The sequence below is a fragment of the Mustela nigripes genome, chromosome 4, assembly GCF_022355385.1.
Source record: "Mustela nigripes isolate SB6536 chromosome 4, MUSNIG.SB6536, whole genome shotgun sequence".
NCBI lineage: Eukaryota > Metazoa > Chordata > Mammalia > Carnivora > Mustelidae > Mustela > Mustela nigripes.
Genome location: NC_081560.1, coordinates 158,607,665 through 158,634,985, shown reverse-complemented (window position 1 = coordinate 158,634,985; position 27,321 = coordinate 158,607,665). Strand labels below are relative to the sequence as shown.

The window sequence follows — 27,321 nt, the reverse complement described above, 5'->3', positions numbered from 1 at the left end:
GCCCATAACCAGTAAGGAGATTGAAACAGTCATCAAAAATCTCCAAACAAACAAAAGCCCAGGGCGAGATGGCTTCCCAGGGGAATTCTACCAAACATTTAAAGAAGAATTAATTCCTATTCTCCTGAAACTGTTCCAAAAAACAGAAATGGAAGGAAAACTTCCAAACTCATTTTATGAGGCCAGCATCACCTTGATCCCCAAACCAGACAAAGACCCCAGCAAGTTGTATTTTTCATATAACAATATATAACAATATATAGCCTTTCATACCAATACATATAGATCGGTGAGCTTTCTTTAAAAATGCTGCAGGGTGTCTTATGATGTGCACCCTCTATAATTTATTTAAATATCCTCTCTTTGTGGACATTTTGATTTTTTTCCAGTCTTTGCTTTTCTCATGCAGTGGTAAACATCCTTATTCACTTCATTTTTTTTCACTTGTGAAAGTTCATCCCCAGGAGAGATCCCTGGATGGGTCTGGTCAGATTTCAGTGCATGTGCGTTTTAGTAAATATTGCCACACCACTTTCAAATAGGTTGTGTAAGTTTGTATTTCCAGCAACAGCGTATACGAGGGCTGTTTTCCTAAATACTCACTACCCCTACTCCAACAACTTTGTCAGTGCCCTGATGTCCTTTCCATTTTCTCACTCTTAATTTTTAAAAAAGATTTTATTTATTCATTTGAGAGACAGAGCACAAGCAGGGGAGAGGCAGAGGGAGATGGAGAAGCAGACTTCCCGCTGAGCCAGGAGCCCGACGTGGGGCTTGATCTCAGGACCTGGAGATCACAACCTGAGCTGAAGGCAGATGCTTAACCACCTGAGCCATCTAGCCCCCACCCCACTACTCTTAATTTAAGTGCAGCTGGGGGCATCTGGGTGGCTCAGTCAGTTATGCATCTGAGTCTTGATTTTAGCTCAGGTCATGAGATCGAGCCTCATGTTGGGTTCTTAAGCAGGCAAGGAGCTTGCTTAAGATTCTGACTCTCCCTCTGCACTGCACCCCCCACAACCTAAAAATTAAATAAATAAATAATTTGGAAATAAATTTGAAAAAATAAAGTTAGACTGAGCATTTTCCATATGTTTATGGACCACCTTTATTTCTTTTCTTAGGAATTTTTTTTCACAAATGTCAGTTTTAATGTAGTAAGTATTTAACCTAAACCTTGCTCAGTCTTACATGATGAGCATCTCGAACCTCCAGTGACATTACCTTATGCTTGAAAACACGTGTTTTTCATGCTTTATCCATCTCTAATGGTTTCTTTCCAATATAACTCCTCATAAAGAGAGTTGTGCCATTTCATAATATTAAGTTGAACGTTATGAAATTGCTGATATTTGACCATTTTTTATCTACAGCAACGATTTCCCGTGGTTCGACCCAACAATACCCCCAATAGTGGAAACAGAGGGTGTTCTAAAAAGGGACTTTTGTGTAGCGATTGTGCATAGAGATCAGAGATTCTAAGTCAGCATGTGGAGACCCATTGTTGAGTGTGAGGGGCTCTCCCCTTTGCATCTCACCTGACACTGGCTTACTTTTCTTCATTTTTTGTTTTGTTTTGACTTTCTACAGAACGGTGATAAAGCAGCGTCACCCGGCGAGTTGACATGCCCTCCAGGTTGGGAGTGGGAAGATGACGCATGGGTATATGATATAAATCGTGCCGTGGATGAGAAAGGTAACAGTTTAGATCTAATACCTGGTGGGTTCTCAGCAGCAAGGCCCCGGTTAACTAGAGCGAAGTTTCCTTAGGGGGAGGAGTCCTACTTCTGTTGGGCTGTGACAGTCCGGTCTTGGATAGTACCTGTGACTACTCAGATGCAAAATCCAAAGGACAAGGAAGGACTTGGACAGGTGCAGGTCGGGGCGCACGAGTGAAAAATACAAGATCACAGTGAGCCCGGTGTCTGCACATTGAAATGCTGGGGATCCAGGATGAGAATCTGGGAAGGAAGTGCAATGTGGGTGCTATTTTCATCACACCCCAGAGGCCTCCTGGGAACATCACACTCAGGACCCTGGGGCTCAGGAAGAAGGACTGTAAAATGCCTTGAAAGTCATCCTGTTCAGGAGCGCTGGGGTGGCTCAGTCAGTTTAGTGGCTGCCTTCGGCTCAGATCATGATCTCTGGGTCCTGGGATCGAGTCCTGCATCGGGCTCCCTGCTCAGTGGGGAGTCTGCTTGTCCCTCTGCCTCTCTGTGTCTCTCATGAATGAATAATAAGAATTTTTTTTTTTTAAAAGTCACCCTATTCAATAATACAGATTGTGTGGCTTTTTTTTTTGAAGTATAAATGACACAAAGTAATGTAGATTATTGACATAGCTTCCATTAATGGTGTTTATCCTTTCCTATAACAGTAATCTGAAGCTAAATGAACTATAACGTGGAAATACCAAAAGAGAAAATCTGATTCTTTTTCCTTATGAAAGAGAGAACAAGCCTGAATAAAGAAGGGTTCAAGCAGATTATGAATCCCTTGCTGATCTTGATGCACACACCAGACCTTATAATAATAGCATTGATTGAGCGCAAACTATGTGCTAAGCATAGTCCTAGTGATTTGCAGGCATTATCTTGATGAATTCTTTTTTAAAAAGTGTACTTTACCTTTATGCTGGAGCAACTGGGCCATAGACAGGTTTATTAACCTGCAAGAAACTTTTTTAATAAGTAGCCAGCGTGTGGTGATGCTGGGATTTAAAACCTGCTGTGTAGGGGCACCTGGGTGGCTCAGTGGGTTAAAGCCTCTGCCTTCAGTTCAGGTCATGATCCCAGGGTCCTGGGATCAAGCCCCACATCAGGCTCTCTGCTCAGCAGGGAGCCTGCTTCCCCCTCTCTCTCTGCCTGCCTCTCTGCCTACTTGTGATCACTGTCTGTCAAATAAATAAATAAAATCGTTTAAAAAATTAAATGAAAAAAATAATAAAACCTGCTGTGTAACCACATAGGCCACACCTGTCCCTAGCTGTCCCCGACTGCCTCTTGCACTGTGCTTTATTCTTAGATGCACTTAATTACCATGAGTGATTGAAGGGATGAAAGAAGAGGAGGACCCCGAGGCTGCAAAGGAAGCTATTTGCACAGGGATCCAGGGGAACAGAGCTACATTCTGTTGGGCTGAATTGCAGCATAGTGAAAAGAGCAGTGACCTTCACTGGCACAGGAGAGAATGTTGCGGGAGCAGAGAGTGTGACTGGATGTTTCCCCGAAGTTTATCTGGCAATCTAGCAAATGCATCTCTTTGGGATAACCGTTTGCAAACTCTCTTCCAGGCTGGGAGTATGGAATTACCATCCCTCCAGACAATAAACCCAAATCCTGGGTTGCAGCTGAGAAAATGTATCACACTCATAGACGGCGAAGGCTGGTCCGAAAACGCAAGAAGGATTTAACACAAAGCGCTTCAAGCACTGCAAGGGTGAGAGCTGGCTTGGCTTTTGGGGGTGGGGGGGTGCGGTGCCAGTCATAGGCCTGAGGCCCTCCCTGCTCAGTGGTTCTCAAAAAGCGCTCCCCACCCCAACCAGCAACTACACATTACCTGGGAATGTGTTAGAAACGCTTCACCCCAAACCTACTGAGAGAAGAATTCTAGGGGAGGGGCCCAGCAGTCTCTTTCACCAGGTCTTCCAGGGGATCTGAAGTAGGCAAAATGATGAGAACCGCTACTAAGCAGCCATAGAAATGATCTTGGTAGCACACCGAAAGAGTGGCAAGAGTTCAGTACGCGGAATGAGAGATCAAGGACTCAAATCTTGGCCTCCTTTCCTTTCTCATCTGCAAAATGGGTATAATACCATGTTTTAATTAGGGTATTACGGAATCGTGTTTATTCAAAATTGAAAAAAAATATCCTACAATGAGAATAACCCATGTAGAAGCTCTTACTTCTGAGGTCATAAATCTTATTCAGTATTATTTGGCATTTGTTAAATCTAATCATACTTTTAAGATATTTCCATACAGTCTCCACCAGTCAGTGTCAACTACATGAAGGCCAGGACCTGGTCTTGTCTTGTTCTTCACCTGCTTCCTCAGCCCTTAACACAATCCCTGTCATACAGTAGACACTCGTATTTATTGAATTGCCTGAAACGTTGGAAACGGAGGGCATTTATATACGAACAGTTTTTAGGATAGAAAGTCCTATCTTCATAAGTTATTAGTTACTACAGAAGTAATATACGCTGATCAATCACTTACTTCTTAGTGAGCTAATGCCAGCTACTAGCTTAGATGAGACATTTAAATCCTGGGAAGAGTGGTGTCATTTTTACTTAGATAAGGTAGAGATAACAATGTCTTCCAAACTATATCACAGTAACAATGTCTTATGAGCTAATGAAGTGAGGAAAGCAATTTGAGAAAGAATCCATTTTCCTTAACCCTCCCCAAGTCTGAATAAGGTGCCTCTCCTGACGGGGTAAACATCACCTTCTCAATGTCTCATTCCGTGTCAGTTGCCTGGTTATCTGTCCATGTTCCCACAGTCCATCAGCTGTACCAGGGCAGAGAGCCCACCCACTTTGTTCTTTGCTGTATCACTCGAAACACAGTGCTTGGAACGGAGGAGATTTTCAATACCTGCTTGTTGATTGACCAAATAATGTGCTTATCAAGTAAGGGATAATATGATTATTGTTATGATGATGATTATCATTAGCATTTAAAGGTTTACTTCTGTTCTAGGCCATGGAAGAATATGAAGATCGGGAGGGCTGGGAATATGCTTCTTTAATTGGCTGGAAATTTCACTGGAAACAGCGTAGTTCAGATACCTTCCGCCGCAGACGCTGGAGAAGAAAAATGGCTCCTTCGGAAACACATGGTGCAGCTGCCATCTTTAAACTCGAAGGTGCCCTGGTAAGTAACAACACTCAAAGCTCCAGTAATATTGGTGTAGGGAAAATAGATGAGTGTTGGAAACACACTGACTCCAGGAAACACACTGACTCCACAGGGACCCCTCCAGGGCTGCAGGACTGCAGATAATTTGGGAGAAAGCTATACACCCTAGGTGCTCTGTAACCCTTGTTGCATGAATAAGCCATGAACACAGGAAAGGTTCTAAGAAGTTCTACCGAAGACACACCGGTTTAGTGTTGTTTCACCCAACATTTTCCAAAGCTATCTCTCTTAAAACCCTTGCTGCAGGTGACACCTGTTAACATCCCAGGCACAGGTTCTTTTTATTATACCTTGGAAACTACAACTGTTCAACCAACCAAGAAAATTAAACGTGCAGATGTGAGGGGGAGAAAAACAGAAGGGTGGCTCAGGGAATTAGAGAATAATTCATATGGAAGCATAATAAAGAAGGCGGGCAGGGGCGAGCCTAAAGGTAGGAAGAATGAATAAGGAAGTGGCAGTGGTCCATCCAAAACACATGGTGGTTGGGAACCACTGTTTTTCTATTTCTGCACATTGACCCTGCTATGTTTTTCTGTTGCTGATCCTCCTCCTCCTCTCACCCTTTTAATCTCCTTATTTATCCTTTAATGCTTTTCCTCTTTTAAATTTTCAGCATCAGGTTTTGATAAGCTGGGACTTGAGGCAAAAGACTGGTTTCAGCTTCTTGCTCTGTGGCTTCCCAGCTAAGTGACCTTGGGCGAGACACTTGCTGTGCTGGGCTTTATTCATCTTTATTTAAAAATGGAGTGACTGATGAGGAAGGTCTCTTTTAAAAGCTGCCATTCTGGGGCGCCTGGGTGGCTCAGTGGGTTAAAGCCTCTGTCTTCGGCTCAGGTCATGATCTCCGGGCCCAGGGATGGAGCCCCGCATCGGGCTCTCTGCTCAGCAGGGATCCTGTTTCTTTCTTTCTCTCTCTCTCTCTCTTTCTGCCTGCCTCTCTGCCTACTTGTGATCTCTCTCTGTCAAATAGATAAAATCTTAAAAAAAAAAAAAAAAAAAAACTACCATTCTGTTTCTTTGTAATTCTTGCCTCTTGGTTTTGAAGCATTGCTAACAGACCTTTCTGCCTCTGTAGGGCGCAGACACGACCGAGGATGGAGACGAGAAGAGCACGGACAAGCAGAAGTACAGCGCCACCGCCGTGTTTGGGGCAAACACTCCCATCGTTTCCTGTAACTTTGACAGTAAGTCTTAAGTGGATTTGTGCATTCTGCCACTACGACTTATCTCAAGAAAACTCTCTGAATCACCGAATAGGATTAAAATGTCTTTATGCAAATATGACTTTTATTTCCATCACTTGATGAAGAGGATTTTTTCAGATATACTTTTAAAAATCATATTTGGGGTGAAGGGTCATCAAGTCATTGACTCTGACATAGTGTGTCCAATATGTACTCATTCTATTAAGCTCCCCAAAAGATTGTTTTAATTAGAAAAAGAGGTTCAAAAAGTTAAAGTTGGTTCCAGGGATAATCTTTAGGAATTTTGGAATGAGGCATACCTACTATCTAGGCAGACCTAGATAGCAAATGCTTATCTAGAGCTTGGCATGTACCATGCACTGTGCGTATATTAACTCATTTAATCGTCATAACCACCCTAGAAAGTGTTGTTATTGTTGTCCTCATCTTAGAGCACTATAAACAAGATTTCAAGCAGTCTGACTCCCAGAATAGTGGGGGCCGGGGCGGGGGGTGGGTAGGAGCATATGTTTATTAATACAAGGATCAGGAATATAAAGATTTTGAAGTATCAAAGGAACTTTTTTTTTTAAGATTTTATTTATTTATTTGACAGAAATCACAAGTAGGCAGAGAGGCAGGCAGAGAGAGGGGTGGGGGAAGCAGGCTCCCAGAGAGCCCTATGCGGGGCTCGATCCCAGGTATCATGACCTGAGCTGAAGGCAGAGGCTTAACCCATTGAGCCACCCAGCGCCCCTCAAAGGAACCTTTAACAGATAGCTGCTTTGTAGGTCTGGGGCTGGAATAATGTAGGAAGCCCTATTTCTATAACTCTTGGAAACCAAGTTTCATTGCCAAGGTCTGTGATGACAAGCAGTGGCCTAAATCCAAGATTTTACAACAGGAGTGATATTCTCTTGAGAGTGATATTCACTTGCACTGAACTTACTGTAGTATTTTTAAAGTTAGTTTTATTTTATAGGAAACAGAACTCCTTTGGGAACACATGTCATCACCAGTACCTATGCTTTTTAGTGTGGAGAAGTAGATTTGAATGACCCGTGTATCTGAAACATGGATCATCTCCAAATATTCCAGAAAACTTGTGGTCGATAGTGTTATGTTTCTTGTGAGTAACCTCCATCCTGTTCTTTTTAGGAGTCTACATTTACCATCTGCGCTGCTATATCTATCAAGCCAGGAACCTCATGGCTCTAGACAAGGATAGTTTTTCAGGTAAAGGGGGCAAAAACCTCCATCTTACATGTTATTTGCGTAGCTGGCTAGCTTGATTCGGCTTTTCATCAAGTGCCTGCTTTTAGTAATTTCTCTCATCAGAAGGGCCTTCCATATTGAGATGAGTATGATTTGTGTGACATAAACTGCTCAGTCATTAACTAGTCACTGAGTATGTTGAGTCCTGTTGCTGGGTGCGGGAGATACCCAGAAGACAGTCTCTTAAGACTAATAATCATTAATTGATTGACTAATAAAAAGCACCAAGAAGAAAAGCAATTTCTGCTCTCTGCTTATACAACAGATATACATACACATACACACACCCTGGGCTCTTGGGCTGATCGGTAAGTTAAGACCCTTTCTATATTTTTTGTATCTCTCTCAAGTTGACAGAAAGACCACAAGTTCCCCCATTTGCCTGCAACACCAGTCTTGAGTGGTAGACTCCAGTGTGGACTCCCATTTTGACCTTGCTGTGGCCTGTTCTCCAAATTCCCTGCACCATAAAGCCACGAAACCCAGCCTGTTTCGTGGCCTTTGGACTGGTTCCAAGAGGAAGGCTGTGGGCAGGGCTGGGAGAAGGCCAGGGGGCTGCTGATGAGGGTCTGTGCTATTGCTGGTGGGACCATGAATGGTTCAGGGGCTATCTAGGTGACCTGGGGAGATTTCCACTTCAGGACTCAAAGGCCAGCTGAGCTTTGATGGAAACAACTCGTAAAGCAGTTGCCTGGCACTCTACCATGCTCACGTCACTTGCGAGCTGTGTTCTGAGTGTGGAATGTAATCAATGTAATGCATGTAATGTAACCAGTTTGTGACTGGCTTCCTTTTCTTACCAGTTAGACCAGACTCCAAGTTACTCTCTTCATACACATACATCTCCAAACCGGGTTTGAAGGCCTTTTTGAATATTCACCACCAGGGGGCACTCAATCACCGAAAGTCAAAGTTAGAATCTTGAATCCCAAATCTTGACTAAAGTTGCCTACAACTCAAGCAGGTACCTTGCCGTTTGAGACACAAAATAGATGATCGATGCAAAAACAAAGCATCCCATTCAAGGGGGGCTGCAGTGCTAGAAACAGAGCAGCCTCTTGGATGATGCAATGCTTCAGGTTAGCTGTTAGGCTGTTGCTCAGATGGGTCAGCTCCCAGGCAATTGCAGAACTTCTGGGAGCTTCTTTAGCATGGGAGAGAAGCAGACAGAAGCTTCTTTTTTACTTATCTTTTCTTCAGGTTCATTGAGGTATCATAGACAAAATTGTTTATTGAAAGTATACAATATGACAGTTTGATCTACCTTATGAAAGGTTCCCACAACTACACACTGGTCACCTCACAGAGTTACTTCTGTGAATGGGAGACACTCAGCTTCTCCCCTCTAAGCAAACTGCAGTTTTACGATACCTTTGGCAGCTGTCGTCCTCGTATTAGACATTAGGTCTTCAGGCCTTACTTATCTTACAACTGAAATCTGTACCTCTCTACTCACCACTCCCCACTTCCCCCACCCCCCAGCCCCTGGCAAGCGCCATTCATTCTACTCTCTGTTTCTGTTAGATCGGTTTTTGCAGAGGTGTGGGGAAGACCTCTACACAGAAGGGATAACGTATTTGTCTTTCTCAGGCTGGCTTATTTCACCTGGCAGAGGACCCTCGAGGTTCATCCATGTTGGCACAAATGACAGGATTTCCTTCTTTTTCCAAGGCTGAATTATATGCATCCATATACATACATACATACATACATACCACATTTTCTTCATTTCCTCATCTGTCAGTGTATACTTAGTTCCTTCCATGCCGTGGCTATTGTGAGTAATGCTGCAGTGAACATGGGGGCCCAGGTGGCTCTTTGAGATCATTATTTCATTTGCTTTGGGTAAGTACCCAGACGTGGGATTGCTGGAGCATAGGACAGCGCTGTTTTTCATTTCTTAGGGAACTTCCATACTGTTTTCCACAGTGGCTCACCTGTCTGCTTTCCCACCAACAGCACACGAGCCTTTCCTTTCCTCCACATCCTCGCCAACACTGGTTATCTCCTGTCTTTTTGATAATAGACATCCTAACAGGTGTGAGATGACATCTCATTCTGGTTTTGATTCATACTTCCCGGATGACTAGTGGTGTTGAACACCTTTTCACGGACCTTTTGGCCATTTGTAGGTTTTCTTCAGAGAAACATCTCCTTGGGTCCTTTGCCCATTTTTTAATTGGGTTATTTGGGCTTTTTGCCATTTAGTATAAGTTCCTTGCATATTTTGGATATTAACTGCTTATCAGATGTGTGGTTTGTAAATACTTTCTCCCATTCTGTGGGTTTCCATTTTGTTGATTGTTTCCTGTGCTGTGCAGTGCTTTTTTTTTTTTTTTTGAGCAATCTCTACTTGTTCATTTTTACTTTTGTTGCCTGTGTTTTTGGTGTCAGATCCAAAAAAGTCATTGCCAAGACTAATGTCAAGAAGCTTACCCCTTATATATTCTTCTAGGAGCCTTGTGGTCTCGAGTCTTATGCTCAAGTATTTAGTCTGTTTTGAGTTGGTTTCTGTGTATGGTGTAGAATGGGGCTCTGGTTTCATTATTCTGCCTGTGGCTGAATCACCATTTCTCAAAGAGACTATCCTTTCTTCATTGTGCATTCTTGGTGCCCTTATCAAAAATTCATTCTGTCTTTTCTCCACTGTGTACACTTGGCACCTGTTTTGGAAATTAATTGATCACCTATGCATGCATTTATTTCTGAGTTCTCTGTTATGTTCTATTGGCCCATGTGTCTGTCTTTATGCTAATATCATACAGTTTTGATAACTAAAATTTTTTAATATAGTTGAAACCAGCCAGGCACGGTGCCTCCAGCTTTGCTTTTTCCCAAGGTTGCTTTGGCAGTCTGTCTCCCAGGCGGTGGAGAGGGTCTGTGTGCGATTGAAATGTGGGGTTCTGGGGAGCTAGACTTTAGCCATGGCCACATGGTTACTCTCTTTTCCTGTTTTAGATCCATACGCTCATGTCTCCTTCCTCCATCGAAGCAAAACCACTGAGATCATCCACTCAACTCTGAATCCCACATGGGACCAGACCATTATATTTGATGAAATTGAAATCTACGGGGAGCCCCAGACAGTTCTACAGAACCCACCCAAAGTTATCATCGAACTTTTTGACAATGACCAAGTGGTAGGTAATTTAGAATTTCTAAGATGGCTTGGGGAATGATGGAGGTCTATTAGGATATTTATTGAAGAATTTAAGGATTGCTTGTTTCTCTAGGGCAAGGATGAATTTTTAGGACGAAGCATGTGCTCTCCTCTTGTAAAACTAAACTCAGAAACGGATGTCACACCCAAACTCCTCTGGCACCCCGTAATGAACGGAGACAAAGCCTGTGGGGATGTCCTCGTAACTGCAGAGTTGATTCTGAGGCAAAAGGTACTTACTGAATTCTCACGCATACATCTTTCCTTGTAGCTGTTTAAGATGCATGTTAATATTCCATAACACCATTTACTTGAACTAACGTGAGGCATTGATATTCCCGTGTTTGTTTTACAGGATGGCTCCAACCTCCCCATCCTTCCCTCACAAAGGGCGCCAAATCTATACATGGTCCCCCAGGGGATCCGGCCTGTGGTTCAGCTCACTGCTATTGAGGTACGCAGCTTTCCCTCAGTTTTACTGATCAAGTCAAATGACATAGCTACAGAACCGGCCTCTCTCAGAGGAAATGGAATCTTGCTACATATTCTCTTGCTGTCTCCAACTTCCTAGAGAATTTGTCCAAAAATCTGAAATACGCATGGAAACAGCTTGTCGCAATAAGAACTGGTCCATTCCAGCGTTCCTGAGGGAATCTAGAGGTCTCATTTACTAGGAGCTGGAGATTGCTGAGTTTCCCCTGTCAGCTAGAGAGCTGGGAGAGGGAAGGCAGACTGAGAGCAGCGTGCCTGTGTGTGTGTGCACGTGTGTGTGTGTGTGTGTGCGTGCGTGTGTGCATGCACGCACGCGGGTGTCCAGAGAGCAGGGCACCGACGCTGGGGGGCCGAAGGTAAAGAGAGGTGTGGGAGCAATGGGAAGTGGTGACGTGCCGGGCAGAGCAGACACAGGCTGCTGGAGCTAACGGGTGCCTTCGTGGATAGCGTCCTGTCCGCCCCCAAGCCTCCCCCTTGTGCGGTCAAGCTGCTGTTACGCTGAGATTTCCCTTCTCAGGCTGTCTTGCTCAGAGATCCTGAGGACCAAAGCAAATAGCTTTAAGTAACAGCCTTCGTTTTTGAATGCTTGTACATCAGACACCATGTTAAGGAGTTTACACTTGATCCACAGAATGACCCTGTGGTAGATAAGACCCGTCAGTCCTGTTGGCAGACGGGATGGAGAGCTTCCACGCTTGCCAGGGTTCCCAGCCAGGATTCAATTCCTGCACCCCTCACTGCTCTGCATTTTAGCAGCTCAGGCCGAAGAAGAGGGACAAAACTGCTTTCTCTGCATGACCTACAGGCTTTCTAGGATAAGAGTCTCAGAGATTTTAGGGAAATCTGTACAAGTCAGTCTTAAAGAATTTACCAGTTATAAAGGAAGAATTTTTCCTTTGTATATCATTTGTAATTCACTGAGTTTTCCTCCTCTCTCTTAATGTTGCTTTCTTAGATTCTAGCTTGGGGCTTAAGAAACATGAAAAACTACCAGATGGCTTCGATCACCTCCCCCAGCCTCATTGTGGAGTGTGGAGGGGAAAGGGTAGAATCAGTTGTGATCAAAAACCTAAAGAAGACACCCAACTTCCCGAGTTCTGTTCTCTTCATGAAAGTGGTACAGTATTCTAATAGCACATGTGTGTTGAGTAGCTGAATTGTATTCAGCATGTGAATATATAGAGATCACATCTCCCCCCCCCCCAATGCCACACACATATAATTTATTTATTTCTAAACTCTGACAGCAACTAGAAAAACCCTGCCTTGGATTCAGCCTGCCAGTGACTTTTCTCCCTCAGATTCTCACACTGTAGGTAATGGTTTCTTGAAGCTTCACACATCTCCAGTGATAAATATTTGTGAAGAATACTTATGTCTTTCTCGAATAAACTTCCCATCTAGTCAGCTCTCAAGTACAGGCTTTTGGTCCCTGCCCTGGAGGGTGGAACACGGACCCCCAGTCCTGCCCCTGCAGGTGTACGTGGACTGGAAGCATCCAGACGGGGATTGGCTGGCGGGGAAGGGACAGCTGCAGAGCCTGCTTAGGGCAATGGGGCCCGTGACGTGCCCCACCTCTAGTGGAGGGCACCCACTTGGCTCCATGGAGGTCCCCGCGTGGTTGTTAGGAAGGGACAGAGTCAGATCCGGCTCACGGCCCTCTGTCATAGATCCCACAGGGCTTTGCAGCCAGAAGAGATCACCCGGTCCTTCTGCTTTGAAAGCAGTTACATTCTTAGTGTTTTATTTTGTTTTTTAAAGATTTTATTTGTTTATTTGTCAGAGAGAGAGAGAGAGAGAAAGCACAAGCAGGCAAAGTGGCAGGCAGAGGCAGAGAGAGAAACAGGTTCTCCCCTGAGCAAGGAGCCCAGTGCAGGACTTGATCCCAGGACCCTGGGATCATGACCTGAGCTGAAAGCAGCAGCTTAACCAACTGAACCACCCAGGTGTCCCTTGTTTTGTTTTTTTAAGAAAAGACTTCCTTTCTCACTGTACTGTATAAAAGAGGGAAAATCAAGGCATTTCCTTAGCGTGATGGAGCAGAGGCCCAGCACCTGCACATTCTGTTTCCCTCCCTAGTCATGTGGTGTCGCTAACACACCCTTCTCAAACTCTAGGGTCATGGGGTTTAATGCCTGCTGTTACAGATGAAGAAACTGAGGGCTAGAGAGAGGGGCACCTTATCCAAGTCCCACAGTGAGCATCAGGCCACGCCCTTGGGGCTGCGGCCCTTCTGTTGGAGGTGACGACCAACCACATGTCACCTTTACTCTTGCCCATCTGGGCAGGCGGCTTTCAGTCCTCATACACCCCCTTTGGAGGAAACCCAGAAGTTAACTCATTTATGCAGGGACACAGCTGACAAGCAGGTGGCCAGAATCTGAACTTGGGTTCCTTCAACTCCAAAGTCCATGCTCTTTCCCCTACGGTGCTGCAGGTGGGGCGTACCTGGACACTCCAAGCCAGAATCCCAAAGTGATGGCCTCAGGCCACTCCACCCAGCCGTGCCCACTGCCCCAAGTTCCGGTCTGAATCTAGTCTCAGCGGGAGTGACGAGAGCCGCTCCACCAACCCCAGCTTCTCCTCCTGTGCAAGGCCGGAGGTGAAGCTTTCTCTGGAGCCCCTACCAGGCACACCCAGGACCAGCCCACAATTCCCTAATCAGACAATGTCACTAAGGCCACCAAGTTCCACGTGGAGGAACAGGAGGAATCAGGGGGACAGGAGCTTGGAGTCTTATCTCAGTTCCTTCTAACTGCGAGCTCATTCTGATGACACACAAACTGCACGGTGTCCCAGAGCACAGCCCGGTCCTAATGCACTAGGCTAAGTGGGTCACAGGCAGCGGTGTGACCATCTGTGACTGAGGACGTGACTGGGGCCTTGAAGAGCTGAGGTCATGTAGCTCCTAGGGGCAGAGGGAGGGTTTGACCCCAGGCAGTCTGGCTCGAGGTTCATGTCCTAGGTATGACACCGCTTGCCTGTACACACGTTCCTGAGCTCCTACTATGAGTCCCCAGAGCTACATCAAATGGGCCAACAGAGTCTGGGTCAGTCCCTTTGGTAGGGTATGGATGAGTGACGCCTGGTTCTGTGACACACACCCCCCACCCCCCAGTTCTTGCCCAAGGAGGAGCTGTACATGCCCCCGCTGGTGATCAAGGTCATCGACCACAGGCAGTTCGGGCGGAAGCCTGTCGTCGGCCAGTGCACCATCGATCATCTGGACCGCTTTCGCTGTGACCCGTACGCGGGAAAGGAGGATCTTGTGCCGCAGTTGAAAGGTAAGAGGCGAGTCTATAAATACCATTTGGGGCTTCTTGTGGGTGACCTGATTTAATCTTTCCCAGATGAAAATGCACATGCGGGTGAGCAAACAGTTGGATTTACAGCGGGCTGTGTAACCTCCCCAAGGTAATATAGGTAGTACGTGGCAGAGGTGGGTCTCAGTTCCCACCTTGTTTTGGGGGGAATCCAGTGCTCAGACTACTACCTTCTGAAGGAACCTGTCCCTGGCCGAACATTCGGTGTCTCTGCAGGAAATGTCAAAGGCTTCCTCAGGTTGTCGTGTATCAAGCAGAGAAGAGAGACAAGGAAGTGAGGTCGCAGTCCAACGTGACAAATGTTTTGATGTGGAACTCCAGGGGTCCCCTCGTGAGCACTGAAGTGAGGGGAGGGGTTTTATAGCTTTCCACCTGTCGGCCTTGGGAATACCATCCCATGATTGTGATGTAACTGGAAAAATGTTCTTTCATGGTTACCCACGGAGGAAAACCTGACGCGTGCTGAGTTTAAATGGCTTGCCTTAGGTCACGGGATTAGTAAGTAGATGATAGAGCGAGCACAATACTTAGCTTAGGCTCCCAAGAAATAATAGCTAGTGAATAGCATTTTGTTATTGCCCATTCAGTAATGACTCGTTTGTAGCTTACTAGGTACAGGGTCCATGTTAGGGGCTGGGGACTGGGACACAACAGGGAACAAGGTCCCAGGGCCCCTAGCATCATGAGATTAGGCCCCGTGGAGAATCCAGACACACTCACTCAGTTGAGCGCGGTGCCTCAAGACTGAAACAGATGTCTTCTGTTTAAGCAGTTGCAGTGCTAAGTTCTATTTAATCTTCTAGAAGGTTTGGTATTGATTTTACAGAGCAGATATCTGAAACTCATCTGTTATATGGCTCTGAGCATCCTATGTCCCTGATTAAGGGAAGGGGAAAAAATAAAATCCACAATCACACTTAGGCATTAAAAAAACAAAACAAAAAAAACCTACATGAGTTTACCCAGAAATTTCCCATGCCGAGCATTTTGTGTTGAATCGATAATACCTAAAATAGCAACATTTTTGTAACAACAAGGATTATTGTCACTGCAGCATTGTTGTGTTTGGGGTTACTAAATGGGAGAGAAACTGTTGTCCTAGCATTTTTCCTAGTGCTTTCCTGAGACCAAGTTGTTTGATCCAAATGTGTGAAATCATGAATTCTGTAATCTTTCTCTGGCCTCTGAGTGTCAACCTGTTGGTGTCTATTGGTCAGGGGGCTGGGTGGGTTGGGCCTCGGGCAGAGGTCTCCTGGTTAGTGACTGTATGTAATTAACGTGAAGTGTGGTCAGGGTTTCAGAGAAGTCTTGGAAGAGGGAAATCCTTAAGGAGTATGGGGTGGGAGAAGCATAATGTTCCCAAGACCAGAATCTATTATTTTAAATCAATCTGGTCCTTTCTTAAAGCTAGTAATAGGGTAAGAACTGAGGAATGTATTTGGCTGGCTTAATGTTGAAGCTTACAGAGTAACTTTTTCCTCCTGTTCTTAAGGCTTTGTTGCTGTGAGGCTGGTAAAGCAGAGAGCTGGTAAGAAGGAACTCGAATACAGTTGTGTTCCCACTTGCCTGCCCAACTAGCTGTCACATTCTGAGGGGTGTGTGTGTGTGTATGTGTGTGTGTGTGTGTGTGTGTCAGGAGTTTGGGGGGGAGACAGAGACTGCTGATAGATGCAGGGGTTCTGTGTGGGTGTAAAATGACCTCTCATAGCAACTGGGGTTTCATAGATGTTCAGTAAATGTCAGTCTCCCCAGCCTCCCCAAGGTCCCCCTGATCATTTCCAGCATTCACTGAGCACCTACTCTGCTCTGGGCTCTGGTACGTTAAAACACAGACTTTGGGGTCACACAGCCCTAGGTCATCTATTTCCACTTCTAAGTGTTTAATTTGAAGCACATAACTTGCATTCCCTTAGCCTCAGTTTGTTTCTTAGTCTTTGTAATGGAAATAACGGTGCATATTCTGCAGGACTTTTTTTTTTTAAAGATTTGTTTATTTATTTATTTGTTTGTTTATGAGAGCAAGCACAGTGAGCGAGAACACAAGTAAGGGGAGAGGGCCTAGGGAGAGGGAGAAACAGGCTCCCCTCTGCGTAGGGAGCACAGTGTGGGGCTCAATCCCAGTATCCTGGGATTGTGACCTGAGCCGAAGGCAGCCACTTAACCAATTGAGCCACACTGAGGTGCCCCTATATTCTACAGGATTATTGAGGGGTTAAATGAGATAAAGTATGAAAAAGGCTTAGTCCACTGCCTGGCACATGGTACCGACCTAAAAATGTGTCTTTCCTCCCCTGTCTTCTGTCCTACATGGGTGGGTTAAACAGAAACTTCCTTTGGCTTGACAGTTCATTCTGTCCAGGTGCTGGCCTCTGGGAGCCAAACTGACTGCCCAGTGCCATCTTCCTGAAAGGGTAGACATACCCCTCACCACACCCCTAGCCCAGGTTGAGGCTTCGATGAAAAAAACCTGGCTAGTCCAGGAGCTACCCTTGAACCCTTGCTCTACTCCCAAAACCCAGATCCACAAATACAGTTCATCCTTGAACAACGCGGGGGGTAGGGGCGCTGACCCTCACGCAGTCAGAAATCCACGTACAGCTTTGAGTCCCCTAAAGATTAACTTCCACTGGCTTCCTGCTGACCGGAAGCCTTAAATACCAATCACATAAACAGTCCATCAGCGCATATTTTGTATGTTGTATGTATTATATGCTGTATTCTTACATACAGTAAGCTAGAGAGGAGAAAACATCAAGAAAATCACAAGGGGGGCACCTGGGTGGCTCAGTGGGTTAAAGCCTCTGCCTTCGGCTCAGGTCATGATCCCAGGGTCCTGGGATCGAGCCCCACATCGGGCTCTCTGCTCTGCGGAGAGCCTGCTTCCTCCTCTCTCTCTCTTTGCCTGCCTCTCTGCCTACTTGTGATCTGTCAAATAAATAAATTTTTTAAAAAATCTTAAAAAAAAAAAAAAAAGAAAGAAAGAAAATCACAAGGAAGAGAAAATACACTTACAGTACTGTACTGTATTGAAGAAAAATCCACATATAAGTGCACCCACACAGTGTTCAAACCTATGTTGTTCAAAGGTCAGCTGTCTTCTGTGAAATGCCTACAGCCAGGGTGATGCCTCCCCCCAGTGCACACACTGTGGGAACAGGGGTGGAGTGAGCCCCTTGCGCCTGCAGACCTGACGTGGGCAACTATTCGCCCTGCTTGGCCCTTCTGTGTCTTGGGAACAGATGCCAGGAAACTGAGGCTCCTGTAGATGTAGGTTCCCCTCCCCACAACCAGCCTCCTAAAGACATGTATTGACACAACTGACACCATTCTTTTTGGAGTCCTTCCTATGTACAGGCACTGAGCTCATTGTCCAAGACAAGAGAAAAATGGGCCATATCGTTCCTTAAAGATGTCTAACCCTACATCACGCTTTGGGAAAAGTGATGAGTTACTGGGTTACCTTCTCCATTCGGGTGTGGGCCTCTACTCAGGAAGTCCCCACCCATGAGGAAACTCTACCTTCCCCTGTGACTGCTGAACTTGAACTTGGACTAGAATGTTCACTCCTATATTTTCCAAGCATCTTAGGTGAGAAACTGTTTGCCTTGCAGCTTCCCTTCTGTCGGCCCCACCCTGCCGGGATGTGGTCATCGAAATAGAAGACACCAAACCATTACTGGCTTCAAAGGTAGGTTTCAGAACTGACTGTTCGATAATGTCAGTTTTATTTTCCAGGTGGCGAGGTATTGGGCGAATTCAGTCAATCAACCTTCAGTGCAATTAAAATAATAATAACCAAGCCAGTTTAGAGAGGTAGAATAAAGAACCCGAAGCTTACACTCATCAGTAGTTAAGATGACGTTGTGTAGACTGGTGTCCTCTACCCTGGGTCACCCAGGAGACTTAAAACAGGACCAGGCCCTACCCTCCAGGAGGAAGAGGGCCTAGTAGACGTCAGTGTATTTAAAAATCTCTCCACATGTCTCTGACGTGTTGACGGGTCTCAGAACCACTGGTGTGGACAGGCTGAATGATACCATGTGCTAGAAAGAGAAATTTCGGGAGACAATTTATAGCACCGAACATTCAGAACAGGGATGCATATAGCAGAGAGTTTTTTTCCCTACATGAAGGAGAAGCATCATGGATTTTTAGTGACCCAATTTGCCCGGGTTATGGGGTATCTTAGATTTTTCTACTCGCTGTGGTTTCAAAGTGAAGAAATTGGTGGAAATGCTCACTCAGGACGCTATTTTAGAACCATTCCAGCCAATTCTACAAGAAGGAAAGGGAAAAAAAATGTAAAAAAGGTCTCAGTCCAGAAAAAAGAAAACATCAAATATCTCCCTGTTTGTGTTGGCATTTAGGATAGACTTTGACAGCATGTTTTAATGTGCAAACTGGCCAAAAAATGCACATGATTGCGCTTTAATATGTTATGTCCATAAACAGTGCCTTTTTAAAAAATTCACTTCCTTCCCACTTCATTAAGTTCACTAACAACTGGACCATATTAAATGTGGTCCCCACAGCCAGCACTGCAGAGCTGTGTATCTGATGCTTTTCCCTGGGAATCCTCCACAGTCGCAAATGGCAACACCAAATTTGCACAGTGACCACGTTCACTTTGTAAGCGACCTCACGTATTCCCAACTAAACAGTAGTGGCCCAGGGAGACGTTAAGGGTTGTATCCATAAGGCCCTTTATATACATTTTCACAACCGCTCTGGAACAAGGCGGTTTTAGATCCTATTCTATAATCTGCCTCCAGCTTTCCTGCTTCCCATTGTCCAACCTTGTTATTCATGCCTGCTGTGTCCTCAGCAGCCCTCGTGGGGGGGTGGTCAGGAAGAGTAAGGCCGATCTATGCCAGTATTCTCACTCATTTCTTAATAAGAGTTAACAGATGACTGGGTTAGCAACAATACATTGTGAAAGTTTCCTTTACATCATGGCATCTAAGTTGGCGCCTCACAGGATCGGGGGTGGGAGTGGAAGGTACATTGGGCAGTGTTAGGTAGGTAGTATTTGGAACACCATCGTTCAGGCAGGAGTCCCCCTTTATCTGCAGTTTCGCTTTCCGTGACTTCCATGACCCACGGTTAGTGGCAGGTCCGGAAGCCGATGGTCCTCCTTCTGTCAGATCACCAGAAGGTCAGTCGTAGCCTAACGCCACGTCACAGTGTCTACATCATCCGCCCCCTGTCCTCTCACCACGTAGCATTTTATCATCGCCCATCATCACGAGAAGGGTGAGTTCAGCACAAGAAGCTGTTCTGAGAGAGACCCCACATCCACATAAGTCACTACCGTGTACTGTTACAATTGTTCTGTTTTATTATGGGTCTCTTACTGTGCCTAGTTTGTAAATTAAACTTGACCGTAGGTATGTGTGTCTAGGACAGAACATGTGTATCTGCAGTTCGGTACTACCCGCCGTTTCAGGCACTCGCTGAAGGTCTTGGAATGTATGTCTTGCAGATAAGGGGGGACGACCACCCTGTAAATGGCTTTAATCGGCTTGCTCTGCTAACATCTCGCTGATGTACTCTGTGTCCATAAGAAAGGCTGGTTGGAATCAGCCCTAGAAATCGGATTCCACCTGTTTACCAGGGAGACAGTACGCACGGATGCAGCGTCAAACGAGACCGGGCGAGCTTTGGAAGCGCCCCTAATACGCTGCTGCCGCTGCTTCCCTCGTGCCCCTGACATGTGTTTACATCTGCTCCCCCTGGCCCAGGCGGGGGAGATGGAGAGGGCGGGACAGAACTCACAGTGCTACTGACGCGAGCGGAGGTGAGGGCTTCGGGGGCCAGTCTCGTTTGTGCTCACAAAAACACACACCATTCCCCTGTGAGCACCTTGGGAGTTGTTAAGTTGGGCTCAGCACGACCACAAGAGAAGTGAGAAATAAGTACTTGGGGCAAGCCAAGAAGTGCTTGCTGGGTAGCGTGGTCGTTCCTATGTGGCCGTTTCAACAGTTACCTTCCAATTCCAGTGCTTAAGCAGTATGTCTACAGCACTCGGCAAAATGGCTTCTCCAAGGACAGTGCATGTATGTATGCATGAGAAGGAAATGCACGAAGCTGCTTGGGACCGCGGGGACCTCGGGCTACACGCTGGACTCCTCCTTTCAGACTCCTTCTAATACTAGATTTTGGAGTGAAAGGCGATCTTTAAACAAATGTGACTGTTGTAAGCCCAAGGGAGACTCTTGCCATGCAGAGACCATAAAGCAAGTTACTCCGGTTAACTTTTCTGCATGAACTAATGAGCAGCCAAGTGGGGATAGATTCTCCCGTGTTAATCCTCATGTTTAAAATCAGGCATTTGTTTTGAGTTGCGCTTTTTAACTCATGAGCTCTTCTTTTCTTCGAAATGATTTCAAATCACTGAAAATAGTTGGGAATAAATGGACTTTAAAAATCTTTTTTAAAAATTCAGGAACCGTTTGGAATGTGAATGCCCTTTTGATGTAAAATGCCTCTCTCCAAAATCTCCATTTGGCTGTGATTTAACCCTTAATCCTGCTTTGGGACGAATCTAATCTAAGGAATCGTGGCATCTGTCGGTCTCTCTGCCTCTCTTGGCAATTCTGTGTGCTGGAGAAATGTCCATCAGAAACCAGTGAGGCTGCTTACAGAGGAAGCCCATGGCCCCCTCATACAACAGCCGTAGGGAGTGCCTGTAGTGAACTGTTCTCTCCTCACATGAGACATGAACTCGAAGTCAGAATTTCAGCAAGGGGTCTAGCTAGCAGTCCCTCAGACTGAGGTGATCTTGGGTGATGTACCAGCAGGCTCCAACCAGAAACTCAGGCTCCACATCCTAGCTCACTGGTCTCTCATCTCTAGGATGTGCCCTGAGATCAGGGATGGATTCTCCTCACAGACTCAAACAGAAGCATTTGACCGTGAGAGACTTGACATTTTAGAAAAGTTATGGCGGACGGATCTGTATTTGGTGCAGGCATGGGGAGAAAGCAAGGAAAGGTTCCTACATGATGAAATTGCAGCCATGCTAGACACGAACATCCCATAACAAGAATCTGTGAAGGGATAAGAATTAGGCCCAGCTGAAGAATACTGTAGGAGCTAAATGAAATGGAAAGTTCGGGACAGGGTGATGAGCAGATGGACTACCAGGTGCCCAACCCCCCAACACTCCCGTCTTGTGACCGCTGTGCTGGCAGTGAGATTAGCTGACTCTCGAAACCATGGAATGTGGGTGGCTACCTCCAGGCTTTTCATTTTAATACTATTCGTAACTCATTTGCACATTTTCAGAGAAAAAACCAATAAGGTGTGTTTAATTATGAGCTCATCTTAGATATTCTAAATAATCCATCAAAAATGTTGATAATACAAAGCATGCGTGAAAACTAATTTCTCCTTCTCTCTTTCTCTTCAAACCTAATGCTCATGGCGTGTCCATGTCCGTGTGACCGTCTATGGTTTGCCCTCTTCCTGTGAATCTCGTGAGAAACAGCTGACAGAAAAGGTAACTATTTTACACATTTTGCTAGATTTAAGATTCATTTTAGATTTTCTGTCTGTAGCTGGTATGTAAAGAAACTTATTTTAAATCCAGCGTTGGATTACTGACTATAAAGGGGAAAGAAGTGTGTGTGTGTGTGTGTGTGTGTGTGCATGCATACAGCACACAGATAAGAAATAGCTTTTCTTGAGTGTTCCTTCTCCCCCTCGCCCCCACCGAGACTGAGTGAGCAATGAGTGGGCCTGAGGAGGCTCTATTCTTGTTAGAAATTTGAGTGAAATTTTTGGCAGCATTTTATAAACTACAGGCTTCTACAGTTCAAATGTGTTTTACAAGTGACTCTGATATGCTGTCCCCTCTACAACCAAGAACCACCCAGCGAAACCAGAGGTTCTGAACAACTGGTTGTGTGTTAGAATCGCCTGACGAATTTTTGAAGGCATATTGGATGCCCAGGACTCACCCAAGGATGGGCTGGGAGCCACTGGTCTAAAGGACCCATTTTTATTTCATATTTTATCATTTTTAAATATATTTTTTAAGATTCACTGATTTGAGAGAGAGCATGGGGGGGCAGAGAGAGAGGGAAACAAGCAGACACACCATTGAGTGGGGAGCGGGACGTAGGGCTCGATCCCAGGACCCTAAAGCCATGACCTGAGCCGAAAGCAAGAGTCAGAGGTTTAAACAACTGAACCAAGCAGGTGCCCCATATTTTATCATTTTTTAAAGCTCTTTCTCCTGATAATCTTATCTGATTCCCAAAACAACTCTCTGGAATAGATGGAGGCAGGCAGTGTCATTCCCCCACTCAGTGGATGAAGAAATTGAGACTCAGAGCTATCGGACAACTCGCCCAAGCCGGTATGGCTTGTACCATGAGGGTATGGCTTATATTGTAAAGGATGGGACTTGAATTAGAACCAGTTTTTCCACAGCTCAGCTTAGCTTTGTTTTATAATGCACCGCTGGCTAAAAAGAAATGAAATAGTAGAAAACATATGGGAGTTTTGTTTGTATATTTAATATCAAGTCAACAGGATGAAAAACTAAAATCAGACTAATGAGTAGGTTGTATCTGTAAGATGTAAGCAAACATCTAGGATCGCTGTGGGCATTAGAGCCAAACACATTTCACCGGCCGCTGACAATGGTCATTTCCCCTGCAGCTTCTGGGTGGAAGAATCCCGAATCCTGAATCCATGGTACATGTCAGTAAAAGTCCTATACTGTCCTCTGTGTCAGGTTCAGAAGTACTGATTTCTCTTAACCTATTACATGTGGGTTTTCCTTGATTGCAAATCCATGTCAACACTAAAGATTTTTCCATTTCGATGTGTCTTTCATTAGGAGGAAGAAATCGTTGACTGGTGGAGTAAATTTTATGCTTCCACAGGGGAACATGAAAAATGTGGACAATATATTCAGAAAGGCTATTCCAAACTCAAGGTACCTGGGCCTGTACTGCTGTGGGTGAGGGATTGGCATCCATGAAAACTGACCGAAAGGGCCAGCGGAGGGACTGATGGGGAAGGGCCAGGAGCCCCTCTTGCAATGGGCTATGACTTTGCCAGGAGCCTGAGGACAGCTGTTGATTTGTGGTTATGTGACTGCCACTTTGGGGCCTGGGGGCAACTGATAGAGGGCTGGGAATCGACACCACGGATGAGGCCAACAATGATCCAGTTCGACCCAGGGAGTCCTAGAAGTCATGTTCTTGCAGAACAGCATGAAATGCCAACATGCTTTATTCTGTCCACCAATCAGGGATCCATTTTACTAGCTGAAGAGTTGATTCTGTTACATGAGTGTAACGTTCCTTCACAACCGTGGGCGCGTGTGTCCAGGAGGAAGGCAAGCTGTTGAGCTAGGCAGACCTGGCTACCTATGATCTCCTGGGTTAATGTTTGGAGTTTCCAATTCCTCATTCATGTTTTTAATCTGTAATTAATGCGCTTAGCTAGAAGCAAAGGCTAACGTTTTCAGAATACTGCATGGGAGAAAAGATCTTTAAAATGAGAAATTCTATCTAGCCATTAAAATGATTTTCCCCATCAAAGTAGAAAAACCCCACACAGTTCCATGTTGTCATCATACCATCTCAGTGCAGCTTAAGAAACACCAGCACGTAAAGAAGCACTAATTTAGAAAAACGATCAAACCGGTCGAGTAGATGAATCCGAAATCCACTCTCGCTCCCTCCTGCCTGCCTTCCTTCCCATTCTTGTTCTTCCTCTTCTTCTGGTTTTTTATGGAGGTAAAATTTATGTACAATAAACGACTCCATTCCGTGGGTTGTGATAATGGTATACACCTGTGTGAACCCCCCCCCCCGAAACAAGGCAGAGAACACTTCATCACCACAGAGAACTCCTGGGCACCCCCTTCCAGATAGTCATCCAGCACTTCCCATCCCTCTGCGAGGCCGCTGATCTGCTTTCCTCACCGTGGATTGCTTTCGCCTATTTTTATACTCCGTAGAAATGGGCTCATGCCGTGTGGCTTTTTGTGTGTGTTTGGCTTTTCTAGCCCAGCCCTGTCATTCTGAGATCCATCCTGCCGTCCTGTGCACCAGCCGCTTGTCCCTCCTTACTGCCGAGCGCTGGTTCACTGTGTGGGTCCGCCGCCCTGTGGGTCCCCATTCTCCTGACAGGGAAGCCGCTTCAGGCCGCCTCCTGCCATGCGGACACGTTTCCATTTTTCCTGGGTCAGTCCTTAGGGATGACTCACCCTAGACCTGTGGGATCCCACGGCAGCAGTGAGTCATCTGCATCATGGAAGAGCTGGCTGCTGACCTCGAGAAGAAAGTGCCAGATGTCTTCCCCGAGTGGTTGTAGATTCTTCCCTCCTGCCAGCCGCGAGAGTGTCCCGGTGGCCCCAGCCACCTGCCCAGGCCCACGTGGTACTGTCGGGCTTTTTGATTCTCGACGCCACCTGCATTCTAGTGAGAAATTAAGACTCTGTGGACGTTTTTTTCAGGTATACGACTGTGAACTAGAGGATGTAACAGAATTTGAGGGCCTGACAGACTTCTCGGATACTTTCAAGCTGTACCGAGGCAAATCAGATGAAAATGAAGACCCTTCTGTGGTAGGAGAGTTTAAGGTGAGTAAAATATGGGGTTTTGTGCTGTTTCAAATCCACCTTTGGTTTCTTTATAGAACTAGGATAAAGGATGACCAGCCTCTGGGGCAGGGACATGTCCTCTGACGTCTGAAGGAAGCTGGAAGCTGATGACAAGGAAAAGGGCCACAGGACCCTGGGATAGAACTCTCCAGGCCATTCCCCGTACCTTCCGTGCACCCCGCCCACGCCGTCTACGCCTGGGTCCCTTAGATTCCGCATCTCCCAGCCCTTGTCTCCCCATCCTCTCCCCGCTGCCTCCTCCCAGGCTTTCTGCGGGCGCCCTGCCACAGCTTCCCACCGGATGGCCCTCGCCGCCTTCCCGTCCCGCTGCAGTCCGTGCCCCACGCAGCCCAATGTGACTGTGTTTCTAGACTACCGAAAGATGCTGGCTTTCCATGGCTCAAGTCTCAGCTCCTTCCTCAGACAGAGCTGGCCTTTCCCAAGCCACTGGGCTCCCTGGCCGCCCCGCCCTGCCACTCAGGACCTCTCCCCAGCCCCGGGGCACACCTGTCCTCTCTGCTGGGAGCCTTGGGACAGGCTCTTCCTCTTCGTGGTCTGACAAACTCCTACTCCCCCCTTTCACAGCCAGCTCAGGTGTCACCTTCTTTGTGAAGTGTCCCCTAGTCGCTTCCTGTGGAGTGACTCACTGCTGCCGTGGGATCCCACAGGTCTGGCGTCAGTCACCATTAAAGCACCTTTCACAGGGCTTTTGTGACTGTCCCTCCCTCCGACCGCACAGGGCAAGTCCCAGGCAGCTGTGCTGTACTTCTAATCCTTCCCAAGAGCCGACGTTGCTAATCCATCCGAACATTCTACCCTACCTCCCCCCGATCCACGTCCCTGTCCCCATATTTGTCCCTGCGGTGTCCCAGCAAGCAATCCAAGAAGGCCTGAGAGGCAAGCCTATTTCACATTCCTGTGCCAGGCTGGGTTTCCTGAGTTCACGTTTGGGTCCCCAGGACCTGGCACAGAGCATAGTAAGTGCTCACTTCCCACTGCTTTGCGGAACGAGTGGAACTGGAACCAAGACCCACAGGGTCTGAATCCAACTGGACTGCTCTCTCTTGTGCTTAAGAGCAGGCTTCACGATAAGGGTTATGGCCTGTCAAGCTGGCCTGCCGGCTCACTCATTCCAAAAACCTTTCTTGCACCCCGGTGACCTCTCCAGCCCTACGTTGGGTTTTAGAGTGATGAACAAGACATAGTTCCCACCCTCAGGAAGCTCCCGGGCTTGAATGTCGACAATAAATAGACAAGTACAAGGCGGGGGTCAGTGCTGTAGCGGGAGTGAGTGCGGGTTGGAAGAGCCAGTGTAGGAGACAGTCCCCAGAGATTTCCTGGAAGAAGTGATACTTTTTAGATAAGACCTGAGGGATGAACAGGAGCTTGCCTGGGGTCTGGAGGGCTTACCGGGGTGCCGCCAGAAAAGGGAAATCATCCTTTGTACTTGACTGGGTTGAAAAAATAATCACTTTTATTCCTATCTTCAAAGTATGTGCTATTTCCCACCGCCCTGATCCAACTCTTGCTGATGTGCTCTCCTGGTCTCCCTGCTTGGCCCTGCCCTTCTCCCTGTGATCAGTTCAGTGCTTTATCATCATTTTACATTCCCCACTGGAATGTAGTGCAATCCGCATCGTTTCTTTCAGAAAAGGCAGCGCCGCCACCAACCCCAGGGGCTGCCCCAGAGCGTGCGCAGTGTGGAGGGCAGGAGCCCTCTGCCCAGGCCGCCACAGCCCTTGGGAGGACATCTGTGTGCCTCTTTCTTCGGGCCCTTGTGAGGACATCTGTGTGTCTCTTTCTTAGGGCTCCTTCAGAATCTACCCCCTCTCGGATGACCCCAGTGTGCCGGCCCCTCCCAGGCAGTTTCGGGAATTACCTGACAGCGTCCCACAGGAATGCACGGTTCGGATTTACATTGTTCGAGGCTTACAACTCCAGCCCCAGGACAACAATGGTCTGGTAAGAGTTTGGGTGTGGGGCCTTCTCCTGTAGCAGGATAATTACAGTCATCAGCCACAATAATTGTCATGTTCTTTCTTTTGGGGCGTCTGTTATCTCACTAGGGGGAAAGATACTCTATCCAAACAAGGTATTGAGGAGGATTGTCCCAGCGGGGATTTATCCGAGAGAGCTTGAAGGGGCTTTGGATCCTCTGGTTCATGCTTCTCATTTTACAGATGTGACCTGGAGGAGATAGGCTGGGTCCCTCCCCGCTGCCACCGCCTCTTCAGCCCACACCGCTTCTCTGCAGGCGGCTGGCTGTGTGCCGCCCCAAGGGGCACGTCTCTCACACCTCGGCCATGTGCCCCAGCCACCAGCTTTCCCTCAGGGT

General features: G+C 46.5%; 1 protein-coding gene across 2 annotated transcripts in view; it reads left to right on the top strand.

Moving 5' to 3' along the window:
- Positions 1-27,321, top strand: part of MYOF (myoferlin) — a 159,518-nt gene that overhangs the window by 112,036 nt on the left and 20,161 nt on the right. Inside the window, exons 28-43 of one of the 2 annotated variants that reach the window (XM_059398148.1) lie at positions 1,591-1,696; positions 3,293-3,438; positions 4,707-4,880; positions 6,004-6,112; positions 7,271-7,348; positions 10,346-10,527; positions 10,621-10,779; positions 10,903-11,001; positions 11,995-12,156; positions 14,158-14,323; positions 17,974-18,050; positions 20,362-20,418; positions 21,852-21,863; positions 23,211-23,309; positions 24,840-24,965; positions 26,793-26,948. In XM_059398148.1, coding sequence (XP_059254131.1) covers positions 1,591-1,696; positions 3,293-3,438; positions 4,707-4,880; positions 6,004-6,112; positions 7,271-7,348; positions 10,346-10,527; positions 10,621-10,779; positions 10,903-11,001; positions 11,995-12,156; positions 14,158-14,323; positions 17,974-18,050; positions 20,362-20,418; positions 21,852-21,863; positions 23,211-23,309; positions 24,840-24,965; positions 26,793-26,948 — 1,908 coding nt within the window. The remainder of the gene's footprint in view (positions 1-1,590; positions 1,697-3,292; positions 3,439-4,706; positions 4,881-6,003; positions 6,113-7,270; positions 7,349-10,345; positions 10,528-10,620; positions 10,780-10,902; positions 11,002-11,994; positions 12,157-14,157; positions 14,324-17,973; positions 18,051-20,361; positions 20,419-21,851; positions 21,864-23,210; positions 23,310-24,839; positions 24,966-26,792; positions 26,949-27,321) is intronic. The other variant, XM_059398147.1, reaches the window with a different exon arrangement.